This window comes from Mustelus asterias, chromosome 11, assembly GCF_964213995.1.
Source record: "Mustelus asterias chromosome 11, sMusAst1.hap1.1, whole genome shotgun sequence".
In the NCBI taxonomy this organism is placed as follows: Eukaryota; Metazoa; Chordata; class Chondrichthyes; order Carcharhiniformes; family Triakidae; genus Mustelus; species Mustelus asterias.
In genome coordinates, this window is record NC_135811.1 from 88,742,098 (window position 1) to 88,758,540 (window position 16,443).

Sequence of the window (16,443 nt, forward strand, 5' to 3'; positions counted from 1 at the left end):
ATGCATAAATAGCACCTTTCTTTTTATATATTTTTTTTGTTCTTGTGGATGTGTAACCTATCCCAGTACTTTTTGATTCACTGTGCCTTGCTAAAAACAGAAGGTAACATTTTGTGTGAGGTAGCCCTATAAGATTTGTATTGCAAGATGTGAGGTTTTTAATCTTCTGCACTACAAAATAGCAAAGAAAAGATGCTTTCTCACCACATGTAGAAGGACAATAACAAGCTTTTGACATTTTTTCAAATTTATTTTGCCACCTGAAAATGGTACATACAATCTTTCAGTTTTTCTCTGCAGTGGTATATGGCAAAATGTCACCTGCAGTGATCTCTTAACTCCAGGGAGAGGTTTACACCTGACAAGTACTTTTTTCCTGTTGCCATAGAAACAGAGAACATAAAAAAGTGTCCTTGTAGTTGTCCCACCCGTCTTCAGGCCCGAAGTTTAAGCAAATGGACCATGGCTGTCGAGTGAATTAGAATTCAATGCATAGAAAGTTTAGAGATGACTGCAAGTAAATTTCAAGTCCGTTTTACAAGAAGCAGACTGGGCCAATGTCAACACCAAATTCTTGATCAGCGCCACCAACGTCCATAGGTGCAATGTCAATAATAGGCAGTCGTGATGTTTTCGTTGTTTTGTATTCAATGACTGTCCTGCCCCATTCACCAGTATGTCTCTGTAGGGTTGAAGGAACATCAAGAGTCATTAATAATCCAGGACACTGCATGAAGCACCTGTCTCCCTAGTGTATCACGTTCAATGTATTTATCACCTTGTATGGATTCTACCAGGTTTTCATTTCATTTATTTCCACAATATTACACTCTTTAGATTAATGCCCAGTAGCCAAGATAAAAACTTTACCCCATGACTCATTCTGTAGATAGCACCTCTTAAAACAATCATTTTTTAAAAAATTCATTCATGGGACATAGGCGTCACTGGCTGGCCAGCATTTATTGGCCATCCCTAGTTGCCCGAAGGCAGTTGAGAGTCAACCGCATTGCTGTTGCTCTGGAGTCACATGCAGGCCAGACCAGGTAAGGACGGCAGATTTCCTTCCTTAAAGGATATTAGTGAACCAAATGGATTTTTCCGACAATCAACATAGTTTCATGGTCATCAGTAGATTCTTAATTCCAGATTTTTATTTATTGAATTCAAATTCCACCAGCTGCCATGGCGGGATTCGAGCCAGGTCCCAGAACATTAGCTGAGTTTCTGGATTAATAGATTAGCAATAATACCACTAGGCCATTGCATCCCCATTGCTTTTTATAGATATGACTTAAGAAATAGTTTAAAGAATATCATTGAAAGTATTTAAATGTCAGAGGGCAAGTCGCCCACTATGTTGAATTAGATCTTACTAATACAACAGGCTGTATTGTTAATAAACGGGATCAGAACATCCTTTATGATGCTGTATTTCTACTCAATGGATGTTGATATAAAAAGTCTTCAGGATTTCAAACTCACCGTGCAACCATCCTCAGAAACGCTGTATGTGAATCGACTGTTGCCTTCTGCTCTGATTTCAATTTCGTTGGAACCTTGCAGCAATACAGCCTTCTTCAGGTTACCAGCTTCTTCATCCATATAGGCAATGCTGTTCTTGCAGTGGTATGTGATATTCTGGGTTGCCTCGGAGGACATCAAGCGCAGGAAGGTAACCTGGATTGCAACATCTCCGGCAAGGACACCATCATCGCCACCATAGCCAAACTGAAAGGAAGCAAAAAATAAAGTTAGGTTAGTCCTTGAAATGACTATTATGAATATAAGACAATACCCGTATGGTCTTGAAGCAAACTTGCAAGCTGGAAGATGCTTTAAACTCACTATTTAAGATTTTATTTATTTAGTATCACAAGTAGGCTTATATTAACAATGCAATGAAGTTACTCTGAAAATCCCCTAGTTGCCACACTCCGGCGCCTGTTCGGGTACACTGAGGGAGAATTTAGCATGGCCAGTGCACCTAACCAGCACCTCTTTCAGATGGTGGGAGAAAAATAATGCACCCGGAGGAAACCCGTGCAGACATGGGGAAAATGTGCAGACTCCGCACAGACAGTCACCCAAGCCGGTAATCGAACCCAGGTCCCTGGTGCTGTGAGGCAGCAGTGCTAACCACTGTGTCACCGTGATTTGTAAGTGCTCTTTTCACTAAACAAATCCATTTTAATCTACTGTCTTTTAATAACCAGATCAGATGCATTTTAGTGGAGAATAATGTGTTTTTTTAATCAAATAAATGTTCATACCTGGAATCCTCCATCCATGTTCTCGCCAAACCAGATGTGCTTCTTCTCCTTTGGATTCTTGGTTGTGTACCAGTTCTTTTGTGGGATGGACTGTGGGCTTGAGTAGACGCAGGTCTCACCAGTTTCCATGTTACAATATACGCGGATGGCATCCAGAGTGCAGCCTTGGTTAGGGTCGATCCAGTAATCACCTGTGTGATCAATGACAAAGGTGTTTAGTGTCCATCAAGAGTGCTTCAACATAGCAAAGTGAGACTTTGACCTAGAAGTTCGTTCACAAGCTGTACATTGACATAATTTTGAACCTTCTTTTACAATTGCATTTTGCTATCATTAAGTCTTTTCTATTACTGCATTGCACTTTGCTGGTGAATATAATAGTCCCGACATTCAAGCTTATTCTGTGGTCAATTGCAGTGTTGCAATGGGAATATTTATTGTTTTATGCATTGGAACTCACCGCTCTTCCATTCTGGGTGGCACATCTTCAGGTCGCGGCAAGTGCGGGCTGGGTTCTTTCTGGTACCCTCGGGGCTGCGGATGTTCTCAATCTGCTGGGTCAGGGATTTCAGTGTGGTGTCGATCTGAATGTCACGATCTCCAGTGGCACCAGCATCATCGGCTCTGAAGTAACGGAGTGGGTCTGGACCTTTCTCGATTTGTGGGGCTCCGAATTGGAAGTCGAATCCTCCGGAAGATGGGCCGGGTGGTCCAGGGACACCGGGAGGTCCGGGTGGACCCTGCGCAAGTGATCAAAACCGCAGTTAGGTATAAGGCGCGTGAAAGAAGATGATGGAATTTCATGTCAATGCGACAGCAACAGTGGAGACATTACTTACAGCAGGACCCATGTCACCATTACGACCACGAGGACCAGGTGGACCAATAGGACCAGGCAGTCCACTCATACCATCTTTACCAGGAGAACCAGATGAGCCAGCGGGACCCTAGAAGGAAGGAAGATCCACAAGAAATGGGATCAGAGGCAACTCCATTACATATATTCTTTATAGCATTAGAGCAAATGATTTAGTTAAGTGATTAGAAACCGTGCTACACATTCCAAACATTACTGGTTCTGTTCTAAATGGTTTCTTTTGTTTCGAGTCACTGTATTAAAAGTAGAGCATTATGTAGGGAAGAACAACACGTTTGAAAAGTGACCTCCCTTTTATTCAATGAAGGATATACTTACACGTGGGCCACCAGCACCAGCTGCACCAGAGGGACCTTGCTCACCGGGAGGACCCTGTAAGGTTACAGAAAATGTTTCAATGTGGAGAATTCATCACAGGGCACAAAGATGTTGATGGGTAGGCAATGGAAAGAAATTCGGTCACGAAAATAGGCAACTTACAGTAGGTCCGGGAAGACCTTGCATGCCAGGGAAACCTCTGTGGCCTTTCATGCCTCTTGCGCCAGCCTCACCAGCTTCACCTCTGTCACCACGGGGACCGACTGCACCCTAAAGGGAAAAGAAGCCCATTTCAGTCGCTCACCTTTTGTACCTCACCACTTTGGAAAACGACAAAGCGATTCCCTTCACCCGGACTAATAGTTCCTATGCTTTTTTTAACAAGTTAAACTCGGGCCACTTCTTAAGAAGAGACTCCTACATTTTAGCTTTATCTACTTTACTTTTGTGGTTCCATTGATCAGTACAAATAAAGCAGAGGTGAAAAGATTAGCCTGCATCTAAATTATGCAGCATCTGATTAATTTCAGTATATCTGCAAAAGTGTAAATTTCCGCCGGCAGCTCTGGAAGTAAGAGTTGGAGTCTACTAAGCAAAGTGGAAGTTACTTACCACTGCGCCACGAGGACCCATTGGACCAGAAGGTCCAGCTGGACCAGCGGGACCCTGAAGGACAGAAAGAGGATCAGATGTCAATAATGCATTATTTTCAAATCAGCAGAGCTTGAAGAATTCTACATTTTGTGTCATAAATGGGAGGTGTTTAATGTTTAACAGCATGAATTTTGAAATTAACACTGGAACTTGAACGAATGACTACAGATAATCTGCAGTTATTCAATTTGCATGCTAGATTTTAACCTGAGATTGCTAACAATTAACTGCATGCTTTTATAATCTGGATAGTGGAGCTGCAGTGTTATGTATTTGAAGGATTTGCAATTGATGAGTTTGTCCACAGTGGAAATGTTTATAATTTTTTAACCAGAAATATTGAAAGTTTTTTTATTTTAAAAAAAGGTATAATTACAGCCTCTCCACGATCGCCACTCTTGCCAGCGGGACCAACTGGGCCGGGAGCACCAGGGGCGCCTGGGGCGCCAGGAATGCCAGATGTGCCAGGCTCACCACGATCACCCTACACAGGAATGAAGCATTCGTTATAATCCAATGACCATTAATTCGTTAAAATTATTAATGATACTTGAGAAGTTGAAATGGAGATAAATGGAAATAAACTCACTTTAGGACCAACAGCACCATCGCGACCAGGGGCACCTTCAGCTCCAGGAGCGCCCTGAGAGAGGTAAAATATCAAACTAAATAATCTGAAGGATTGATGTCAAAATATATTCATCTGATTCCGTACATCAATGCTCTCATTTACTCTTTCATTGTAGTGTTGGTATAAATTTTGTGCAAACATTGCGGTTATACAGTGAATGCAGCTTGACTCAAGAACCAGGGCATTTCCCGATTCACTAGAAGAAGAGATCTTACTGCAATGTGTTTCAGAAGGAGCTTGAGTTTCCTATCCAACTGGCACTCCACATCAGGTGCCATTGTGAAATTGAAGCCCCCCTACCCTAATATTAAGCTTGCGGAGTGATCTGCAGCCTCTTGTTCAGGAGTTTCTGCCAACATTACAGCAGGAGTTCAGGCGACCAGTCCACCCTCCCCTCCCCAAGACCAGGTGCCCTCCTGAGAAAATTCCAGGTGGAAGTGCAAACGCATCCTCAAAAGGTGCGCTCTTTCTCTGTCTCTCTCTTGTTTGCATTTTAGGTACCATACCTTGACAGGGCTTTGGCAACCATGGATTTCCATATGTTGGTTCATGGTCACACTTAACAAAGCACTGCAGTTATTTGCCAGCTTCTTCTGCAGGTTTTGGTTGACCAGGTGACCCCCCTGTTCTTACCACCTGCATTGGGTGTGTTGGAAGAATTTGTAGGCTATTAATCAACTTGCCTAACCATGTTACAAATGCATCTTCCATCGTCATCAAGTCCCAGCGTGGGACTTTAACCCAAGCTTTGGACTCATAGGGACACTATCACTGTGCTACACATCAAAAAATACTCTAAGCTGGATTTCATAGAATCATAGAATCCCAACAGTGCCGAAAGAGGCCATTTGGCCCATCGAGCCTGCGCCGTCAACAATCTCACTCAGGCCCTATCCCTGTCATCCCATGTATTTACCCTGCTAATCTCCCTGACACTAAGGGGCAATTGAGCATGGCCAATCAACCTAACCCGCACATCTTTGGACCGGGTGGGAACCGGAGCACCCGGAGGAAACCCACGCAGACACGGGGAGAACGTGCAAACTCCACACAGACAGTGACCCGAGGCCGAAATTGAACCTGGGTCCTTGGCGCTGTGAGGCAGCAGTGCTAACCACTGTGAGGGAGCGGAATAATTCATCTCAGGGTTGATTATTGTGAAGGACATGATTGGGTATTTGCTAATGTGTCTCAATGTAATTCGTTTTCATTGGTCAGTTATTACTGGAAAGGTATGAGTCCAGTAGGGATAGAAAAACAAAGGGATCTCAGATTATCAATATACCAATGACTTAAAGTTGCACCACAAGTTAGCAAAGCCATAAAAAGGCCAACCAAATCCTCAGCTTTACTTCTAGAGGAACAGAATTGACAAGTTGAGAAGTTATGCTAAATCTACAGCAAATCGGAGTTAGACCATACTTCTGGGGTTTGTTCTGGTCACTTGTTAAAAGACATAGAGGCACTGGAGAAGGTTCAGAGAAAATTGATAAGCATTATGCCAGGAATATTTGACCAGGCACATCAGAAAAATATGAAATCACTGGATCTCTTTCCAATTCACATTCCACATCTGAAGTTACACTTTTAAATCTAGCTCACTGACCCTGTTGGGTGGGATGGTGGACCCATGAAAGTTCTCTGTCCGTGGCCCAGATTTTCTGGTCAGTGATGTTAAAACAAAAAAGGTTGTGTGGTGACCTAATTTAAAGTTATGTCTTTAAAGTTATGAAAGATTTTGAGAGAGTGGATGCAGAGGAAATGTTACGGAAGAGCGTAACTAAGAAGGCATCAATTTCAGAGAGGCACCAAGAAGCCCAAAGGAAATTCAGAAGATTTTTTATTTTACCTAAAGAGTGATGAGAATATGGAACTTGCTGCCACAGGTGGTGACTAAAAGGAATAGTTATAGATGCATTTAATGAGAAGCTAGACAAGTATATAAGAGAGAAGGGAATAGAAGACTACAATGACTGATGAGGAAAGATGGGAGGAGGCTTGACAGGAACATAAATAGTGGGATGGACAGTTTAGGCCAATGTCCTGGTTGTGTGCAATGCATCCTATGTAATTTTGTTCAGGAGCACAATGTCATTAGTTTTATATGCAGAGAAATATGTGACGTACTGCTACTTTACCTTGATGCATTTCCAATGAAATTCTTTGCTCTGCTCTTTCACCAAATGATGAGAGAGAAAAGAATTTTGAAAAGTGCTGATGTGTTCATATGCTAGTGTTTTAGGACAGCCCTAAGTAAGTCAACTGTAGGTCAACGCTTCAAGAAATTTAAAGCCCTGCCATCCTTACTTCACGACCAGATTCACCAGGTGGGCCAGCTAAACCAGGAGGACCCATTGGGCCAGGGGGACCACGGTCACCAGGTGCTCCAACTGGACCAGCTTTGCCAGGCTCACCCTAAAAGGATAGAGAAAACAGTTTTGCTTAGTGGACATGGAGACTCTGATCAAGGCAAGATACAATGGCACGACCATGGCAGATCAAACCAAAGAACAAGATAAATATCAAATGTACTTTTTACTATCAGAAGAAAATCTTATTCAGAAGTATGGCTGAGAAGACAGTTTAAATATTCTTATAGGAAACAGTTCAGTATATTCTGTTGATAACATTAGAAGAACTTATAGAAAATATGTAACATGTTGCATTGTCTATATTATTATATCAGCAACATTGCAGAAAGAAAGTTATTGCCCTGTAACTTACAGTTTTGCCTTGGAGACCCATTGCGCCACGCTCGCCTTTTTGTCCAATCAAGCCAACCATACCACGCACACCAGCAAGACCTTGAGGTCCAGGCAAACCGGCTGCACCCTTTGCGAGAAAGAAATTGACATGATATAGGAGGGCTGAAACATTACTGATTTCATTCTTTTTAATAAATTGCTTCCAAAAACATTTTGCATTCAATGTCAGTAATTACTGGCTGATTAGTTAAACATCAGAAAAAAAAAGCCCTTCTTCTTTAAATAATGTATGATGGAGAATGAGGGCACTACGTTTGCAAACTTTTATTCTGATATAATGGGTAGAAATGGAGTAAAACAGACTGTTAGGGGCTTAAAACATTTTGGCTTTCAGTAATACATTAGGGTGTGAAATTTGACTTATTAAGTGGGACAAAGGTCAGTAGATTGGGCAGCCATTATAAATGCAATCTGATTTTCCTCACCATTAAAGTTTCAGATTACATTATTATGCTTCATTTCGAATGATATTTAACGGGAGAATTTTTCAACTGACCACTTAATGTCGGGCATTGGGATTTAGTGCTCAGAAAGTATTGATTTCAAGTCTTGTGTGTTTTGAACTTACAGAGGGACCATCAGCGCCAGGAGAACCCTTCTCGCCAGGGATGCCAGGAGCACCAACGTTACCAGGTTCGCCAGGGCGACCAATAGAGCCGGTTTCACCACGAATACCTTTAGCGCCTTCCTTTCCAACAGCACCTGGTGGACCTGGGGGACCAGAGTTTCCCTATAAATGAAGGCAACAGTTAAAGTTTTAATGTCTCAAGTAGTAACTTAAATAACTATAGTGATAGTGAAGGAAAAGTTCAGAAAATGTCCTTGAATTACCAACTAATATTGCTAATATTTTGCAATTATATGAATATTTTGTCTGAGATTGTATCAATAGATAATATCACAATTACTGTACTGTAATTTTCAATACAATAATCTTTAAAGTTTAAACTTTAAAGATTATTTATTAGTGTCAAAAGTAGGCTTACATTAACACTGCAATGAAGTTACTGTGAAAATCCCCCAGTCGCCACACTCCGGCGCCTGTTCGGGTACACTGAGGGAGAATTTAGCACAGCCGGTACATCTAGCCAGCACGTCTTTCAGACTGTGGGAGGAAACCGGAGCACCCGGAGGAAACGCACGCAGACACGGGGGAGAACGTGCAGACGCCGCACAGACAGCGACCCAAGCCGGGAATCGAACCGAGGTCCGCTGGTGCTGTGAAACAGCAGTGCTAACCACTGTGAAAAAGTCATCTTAAAATATTTGTAAAATGTACTTACACTTGGGCCAGGGGGACCAACTCTTCCGGCAGCACCAGGGAAACCAGTAGCACCCTAAAACAGAAGAGAAAATAGTTACAACAATTCATTCTTACAGTTATATTTTCTCTGTTAATATATATGCATGTAATACAAAATGTTAGTACAGCAACATGGGAAGCATTTATATTCATCGTGGAAAATCAGTTTTTGATGAACATTTTCAGAACTATTTGAAAATGTTTTAGCAGAGATTTATTGGATGCAAAGAACAGGTAAATAATATTTAAACTCAAATGCTTCACTTGCAAAACTCTTCAGCACATTTTCAATTCGCATTCCACCATGCACCAGCTCCGAGTTCACGGTTCCAAACCTAGCTCACTCGTCCTGTTGACGGATTTATAGAAGTGTGAAAGATCTGAGTCCGTGTGCCAAATCTTTTGGCCAGCAGTGACAGCAATGGCACTTGCCACTGACCTCGAAGAAAGATGCCCACAAAGATCTAATGATCTTTCTGCCCTTTCCGGGCAGCTCTGGTGTCAAGTCAGCGGGATGTTTTAGTCTGCAGCAGCAGAATTATCAATAAGCAGTCAATCACATTGACGGATTCACACACTGCAAACCAGGAGGTTAAAAGCATCGAATGCTCTTTATTTTGGAAAATGTGGATTTTTAAAAATTATTGTGGAGAAATTTAATTCCATTAATACATTAGCTTCTCAGTGTGTGTAGCTGTGAGTATAGTGTTAGTATGCCCTTAAAAACCAAGTCACCTCTCATTCAATGAGAGGTGTTCAGTTAGCGGGGCAAACAAAAGAGTGGGAGTTCTCCTCAATCCATCAGATTTCCCACGGATTGTAGTCTGTGGAGTTGTGGGGGTTGGTTTGCAGGGTGGGAATAGACTGTGCGTCCTCTGAATAAGTGCACCAGTACTGTCAGCAACCTTTGGATCTCCATGTTAATCTGCACATGTGGCGTCTCCATATTTCCAGTGGCATAATGATGGCAAACACCAACAATCTTGGCGTCATTATGGCTGCAAAGTCCAGGCCAATATGGCCAAGGATAAGGAAAGCCAAGTTAACGGTGTAAATGCAAGGGATGGCTTAAGTCAGTCCCCTGGAATCCAGAATAAAACACATACCAAATGCCAATGGAAGGTGACACAGTGGCATTGAGGAAGATTTGAGTAACTCAAAATGTGAACTTACAGGTGGACCTGCAGCACCGCGAGAACCTTTAGCACCAGGGGGACCTGCAGGGCCCTGTGAACATAGAAAGAAGAAGTGGCCTTGTCTTAGATGGAGATATACATCAAAGTTTTGTCAGTAAGTACAGTTCTTTTTTCAAGTTAAGAACACAGCTTTAGGAGCACCTTTATGTTCTATCTCTAGTTACTTACAGCTGGGCCAGCAATTCCAACAGCACCAACAGCACCCTGAGGACCAGGTTCACCCTTTGCGCCAGTATCACCAGAATCGCCTTTAGCACCAGGTTGACCATCTGCACCCTATGAAGAAAGGAAAAACTATTTTCACCTCAGTAACACCAATGCTACATAAATCCTCATATAAATTGCCCCCATGCTCTTAAAGGCCAAATACAAAATTGTGTATATTATGTAACAGTTGTTATTCTTAATGTATGGTATTATGTAATAACGACATTACTTTTATATATCCTGACAGGCTTGATTGTTTTTCAAAAATTTACATCAGAACCAATCATTTACAAACTTTCATTTACCAAAACGTTCCATTTACCAAAAGCTTTCATTTGCCAGAAAAAATATTTGCCAATAATTCATAGCTTTTGAGATAAAAGGTTTACAATACTTACAGGGGGACCAGCAAATCCAGCAGGGCCAGGGGAACCAGTTTCACCACGTTCGCCCTACACAGTAATGCAAAAGATCAGATACATATATCACCATCAATGAAGCTTCATCAGAGTTGAGAAGAAGTTGGGTTAAAAAGGGACTTGCAAAAAAAAATTAAATAATGTACGAATTGAAAAGACATGGAGGTCCGTTCTGTTGGGGTCTTGCAGGCGGATGGCAGAAACTACCTCTCTCAGAGAAGTTGTGAATCTGTGGAACTCGCTGCCCCAAGAGTGCAGTGGAGGCAGAATCAATCAGCAGATTCAAGAGAGCGATCGATATGTTTCTGGTGAAAAGCAGGAGAAAGGGAGCAGGCAGGAAAGTGGAGCTGAGATCAGGGTATGATCAGCCATGATCATGGTAAATGGCAGAGCGGGCTCAATTGCCCACTCTTGCTCCTAATTCCTATGGAATTGTGGATGTTTGGCCCATGACTTTGCAATTCACGCCAGCCGCATGTTGGACCTACCAGCTGTACGGGGTGGGGGGGGGTGGGGGTGGGGAGGAGGAGGGCTTTAAAAATGTACTGATTAATGTACGATGTTTTGTGTAAGCTAAATGTTACTTACAGCAGCACCACGAGAACCAGTTGGACCAGCGGGACCAGGAGGGCCAGCTTCACCCTACAACCAATGGATATAACAAAGAAACAATCAGAACAACATATAATGGAGAAAATATCAGCTGAAAATATTCACGCCATACATTTCGACATCTATTATGTATCAAGTATTAAAACGGTGATATAGCTACGGCGATGAAAAGTTGCTGCATTGTGCGATGTAGTGATTTTAAGAAAAAAATATAAGATCTCAGTGGCTCACTAGTGTCATTTTATGCATTAATTCTATGTTGTACTTCATGCATGTTGAAGATACATATGGTGTATGACACCAAGCTTATAGTTCCTTTAAGAAGGATTTTGACCATGAAATAAGAAGCGTGATTGAGAATGCGTACCTTCTCACCAGGAGCACCAGAATGGCCAGGTGGACCAATTGCGCCAGTCATGCCCTAAAAAATGACCACATTTTGAAATTAGATTGACAATTGTCAGTAGCTCTTGATTGCGCTGAAAAATATGGCAGAATGTAAATATGAACAATTTTCAATATATCAACATAATACAATAAATTCTTAGCTCCCAGTTTGGAAGCATGCTCAACGGGAGGTGCAGGAAGGATTCTGCTCAGTAATATCGTCGCACCGATACTCCAGTTTGGAATCCCATTAATGACCGTTTCGCACGGCCTCACTCGGCCCGGAGCTGTAAAATCCCACCCCGAGGTCAACGGACCTTTCCATTGTCCGCCCCGCGCCCATTCCCATTCCCATTCCCGTGGTGGGCGGGGCAGGGCGGGGCGGTCGAATTCCGGCGCACAAGTTTGAGAATTCGTGCAAAGTTTTCAAACTTTTAGCAACGGCCATATGCAGAACATTTAAAAAAAGAAGAAATCTGACCACTTACTCTCGCGCCATCTTTGCCTGGAGCACCATCGCTTCCTTTTGGACCTCCCTCGCCCTTTGTAGAGGAAGAGAAGCCAAGCAAAGCAGTTATTGTTTTGGTCACAAATGAGCAAGTGGCAAACAATATTTACAGTTTTGTGAACATTCCAGTCAAAGCTGGAAAGAATTTGCAGCACAGTTGTGCTGAGTATACTCACTCTCATACCCTTGGCACCAGGAAGGCCACTCACACCACGGTCGCCAGGCATACCCTGCATACCAGGGGAACCTTGAGCACCAGGAGCTCCAGGGGCACCAGTATCACCCTGAAAAGGACAAGCAAGTGTTAACATTACAGAAAAGACAAACTAAATATAACTCAATACTTTCACACTTTGAATGAGTGTATTCCTGTATCAGATAATACGTTGTCAGTGATGAGCCATGCATGTTTTAAAGTCACGCACAGCTTTGGAGGCTTTAGATTACTGCACCTGAGTAAGGCAGCAGTGTTTTTCATGTTTCGAGAAAGAGGGTGGGCTTTTTAAAAATTACTTTGTATCTCTCGGGAAGCTCCCGATATGCTATTTCCATCATACACGGGTGCTACACTGAGGTATTGGGCGGGATTTTACGGCCAAGCGAGACCGGAAATTCCTGCCCCAGGTCAACGGAGATTTCCGTTGTCGAACCCTTGCCCACTCCGATTCTGTGGCGGGTGAGGTGGTAGAGTTCCGGCCATTATGTTTAAGCTGGTATGGTTTAAATGGTTATGTTGTACTTGTACCTTTAAGATGGATGAAAGTGTGCACTAAAGTGTCACCCTCTTCACTTAACCCTCCCGGGTTAAGTCAATTCTAATCCTTGCTGCGTCCTTCTCCAGACTGGCATACCAATCCAATTGTTCTGGATGTTTCTCTGCCTGAATGGCACCTTGTATCCACCACCCAAAAATAAAGACGCAATCCCTCCACTCCCAACCTTCCAGCCATCACCTGATATCTGCAAAGGTTGCTTCACCCATCAGCTTAAGTGCCAGCTTGCCCATTTCTGACTTCAAATGTTATTTTCCCCAACCCAGTTCTCTGACACTTGCAGCTGAACCCCATCTATCTATACATCTTTGGACACTAAGGAGCAATTTAGCATGGCCAATCCACCTCATCTTTGGAGTGTGGAGTGTGGGAGTAAACCGGAACATCCAGAGGAAACCCATGCAGACATGGGGAGAATGTGCAAAACACAGACAGTGACCCGAGGCCAGGAATCGAACCCGGGTCACTGGCGCTGTGAGGCAGCAGTGCTGACAGCCGTGCCGCAAGTTGTTGCCGGTCTAGAAATCCTTTATTTAATCCCACCAGCGAATGTGAGATAATGTAAATTCTGTCACTTTTTGCAATGTTATGTGCAAGGATTTACCTTAGGACCATCGTTACCGGGAGATCCAGGACCGCCGCGTTCACCTGGAGCACCAGTGGAACCGGCAGCACCACGTTCGCCTGTGAAACCTCTTTCGCCCTAAAGAAAATGGGATTGGGCCATTAGAGAAGATCATGGATGCAAATACTTTCCATTGCTAGATGATCTTTACAATTGGAATTTAAAATGAAGACAACTTACTCTTGAGCCAGTAGCACCAGGAGCACCAAGATCGCCAGGCAAACCCTATTGCACAAAAATAGAATTAAAATCCAAAAAAACACATCTCACACAGGCATTAAAACTATGGCATTTTTATAGGACAGTTTCTCCTCTATATGTTAACATCTTTTGTCATTTGTTGGACCCCACCCGTGCAATAACGTGCCATCGCAAGATCTTATATATTAGGGTGGGATTTTCTAGTCCTGTCAATGGGGGGAACCTTCTGTGGCAGCTTTGGCCTGTCCAGCCAGCCAATGTTCCTGGTGGAAGTGGGAGTGGGGGGTGGAAAGGGGAAGGGGAGTGGCAGAGAATCCCACCCAAAGTCTCAGTAAACAGGAAAATATTTTCTGTGCCCCAAGCAAAGTTGAAAATATAAAACCTAGAGAGGAAAACTTCTCCTATTCATAGCATCAATAAAAAAAAATCCTCTCATTTACACCAATTTTTCTTTCTATCCAGCAACCTGAGATTGGAAATTGGAGAGGGGTAGAGATATAAGCCAGGCAAAGATTTCGTGGTGCTCATTATTACATTCGCATTAAGTGGTAATGCAATCCTGTTTATGGTCAAATGGCAATGAAATCAAGATTATAACTCAACCCAACCCTTGGAGGATCGTGAATACCTGTTGCCAGTAATGCTAAGTTAACTTCATAATTGATCAAATGTTATGGGTGTGTCCAGCACTAACATTGAATGGCTATTATATGCTGGTAATAATATTCCATTACATCTCCCTGGCGAGATACATACCTGCTCACCGGGTTTTCCAGCTTCACCAGCAGAGCCGGGAGGACCAGGAAGACCCTATTAAAGTAGAATTGGGATATTGTGTGTTGTTAATTGAATTATTGATCCAGAGTAATGTCGCAAATGATGTTACATCATTACAAATTCTGAAGACTATTGAAGTGTCTCATACCTGGAAGCCAGGGGGACCTGCGGGACCTTGTTCACCTCTCTCACCACCTGGGCCCTGTTTGATAAATGATAATCACAGGTTAAAATCTTGGGTTTGGATTAGAACAAAGAACAAAGAAAATTACAGCACAGGAACAGGCCCTTCTGCTCTCCAAGCCTGCACTGACCATGCTGCCCGACTGAACTAAAACCTTCCAGGGACCATATCCCGTTATTCCCATCCTATTCATGTATTTGTAAAGAACAAAGAACATTACAGCACAGGAAGAGGCCTTTTGGCCATTAGATTAGAGTGTACAATATTTTATATCCACAGAAACCATGGATAAATATGACTGGGTATCCAGTGCATCCCATTTCTAATGACGATCTTCAAAAATATAAATATAATATTAATATTAAAAAATAAGCAATTATTGCATAGTCTGTTTGGCTTTGGTACAAGGTTATGTAAAGCCAAAGAGAATGGAGCCATTATTGTCTTTGAAGTGTCCTCATTTGCCAATCTGTCTCCAACATAATGCTGGGGTTGCTTTGCTATGTAAGCTAAGGACTTTTGCCCAATGTATTAGATTATTGAGTATTTTACTTACAGCTGGGCCAGATGGACCAGGGGCACCGACATCACCATCTTTACCAGCGGGACCCTATGGGGAAAAATGTTGACATTTTTTTATTACGCCTGTTGGTGATAATCCATCCTCTGTAAAATGCTACAAAGTGAACCTCCAATACAGAAACCCTTGAATGTTATTCATAATCATATTGAATTAGTATTGGCATGAAATACAGCCAGTTTTACAATCTGCATTAATTGAACGAATGGTCAAACCTTTTAAGATAATTGAGAAATGTGTAATTTGGGCTAATGCCCTGAAATAAACTTACCACTGCACCAACGGCGCCAACAAGACCTCTCTCACCAGCTTTGCCAGGCTCACCCTATAGGATAGAATGTATGGTTAATTATGGGTATCATAAGATGTGATCGTTTAAATCAATTGGATCTCCTTACTTCCCGTACGACCACCAAATGCTTCACGCTATCAATTTTTATTTTGTGCAATAATCTATCAGAACCCTGAAGTCTGGAAAATTGTGGTATCAGACAAGTACAAGTATCTGGGGCTCATATAACATGCCCTGTTCTTTACTTTAACAAAGAATCTACCCCATAATGACCACCCATGCATCATGCAAACAAAATCAGGGCTGCACCATTTTCCTTGGCACCAATGCTTTCAATTCCCAACCTGGAGCTAAAACTGTACGACTGTATTCGGGCAGATACTGGTGTGTTTGCAGCACCATATTGATTAGCCAAAATTTGCTTTTCTCCAAATTTGGCATACCTTGAGAAGGCATTTGATGCTAGCACATGCTTTAACCCATGGAACCATAGAATCTCGACAGTACGGAGGGAGGCCATTCAGCCCATTGTGTCTGCACCGACTCTCTGAAAGGGCATCCCACCCAAGCCCATCCCCGTAACCCGACGCATTTACCCCGCTAATTCCCCTTACCTACACATCTTGGGACACTAAGGGGCAACTTAGCATGGCCAATCACCTAACCTGCACGTCTTTGGAGGAAACTGGAGTACCCGGAGGAAACCCATGCTGACATGTGGAGAACATGCAAATTCCACACAGACAGTCACCCAAGGCTGGAATCGAACCTGGGTCCCTAATGCTGTGAAGCAGCAGTGCTAACCACTGTGCCACCGTGCGGCCCATGAAGGATACTGATTCTCATTAAAAGGACTATGAT

The 16,443-nt window shown here is 42.8% G+C and overlaps 1 protein-coding gene across 1 annotated transcript in view; it reads right to left on the bottom strand.

Moving 5' to 3' along the window:
* Positions 1-229: 229 nt before the first annotated feature.
* The window catches only part of LOC144500646 (uncharacterized), a 30,629-nt gene continuing 14,415 nt past the window's right edge, over positions 230-16,443 (bottom strand). The window contains exons 27-53 of the mRNA XM_078223908.1: positions 15,562-15,615; positions 15,267-15,320; positions 14,675-14,728; positions 14,506-14,559; positions 13,729-13,773; positions 13,528-13,626; positions 12,327-12,434; positions 12,131-12,184; positions 11,623-11,676; positions 11,232-11,285; positions 10,623-10,676; positions 10,186-10,293; positions 9,995-10,048; positions 8,802-8,855; positions 8,087-8,248; positions 7,478-7,585; positions 7,061-7,168; positions 4,712-4,765; positions 4,499-4,606; positions 4,081-4,134; positions 3,631-3,738; positions 3,469-3,522; positions 3,113-3,220; positions 2,734-3,013; positions 2,274-2,464; positions 1,486-1,731; positions 230-682 (exon numbers count right to left, since the gene is read on the bottom strand). Of these exons, the coding sequence (XP_078080034.1) occupies positions 536-682; positions 1,486-1,731; positions 2,274-2,464; positions 2,734-3,013; positions 3,113-3,220; positions 3,469-3,522; positions 3,631-3,738; positions 4,081-4,134; positions 4,499-4,606; positions 4,712-4,765; positions 7,061-7,168; positions 7,478-7,585; positions 8,087-8,248; positions 8,802-8,855; positions 9,995-10,048; positions 10,186-10,293; positions 10,623-10,676; positions 11,232-11,285; positions 11,623-11,676; positions 12,131-12,184; positions 12,327-12,434; positions 13,528-13,626; positions 13,729-13,773; positions 14,506-14,559; positions 14,675-14,728; positions 15,267-15,320; positions 15,562-15,615 (2,628 nt within the window). The 3' untranslated portion in view covers positions 230-535. The remainder of the gene's footprint in view (positions 683-1,485; positions 1,732-2,273; positions 2,465-2,733; positions 3,014-3,112; positions 3,221-3,468; positions 3,523-3,630; positions 3,739-4,080; positions 4,135-4,498; positions 4,607-4,711; positions 4,766-7,060; positions 7,169-7,477; positions 7,586-8,086; positions 8,249-8,801; positions 8,856-9,994; positions 10,049-10,185; positions 10,294-10,622; positions 10,677-11,231; positions 11,286-11,622; positions 11,677-12,130; positions 12,185-12,326; positions 12,435-13,527; positions 13,627-13,728; positions 13,774-14,505; positions 14,560-14,674; positions 14,729-15,266; positions 15,321-15,561; positions 15,616-16,443) is intronic.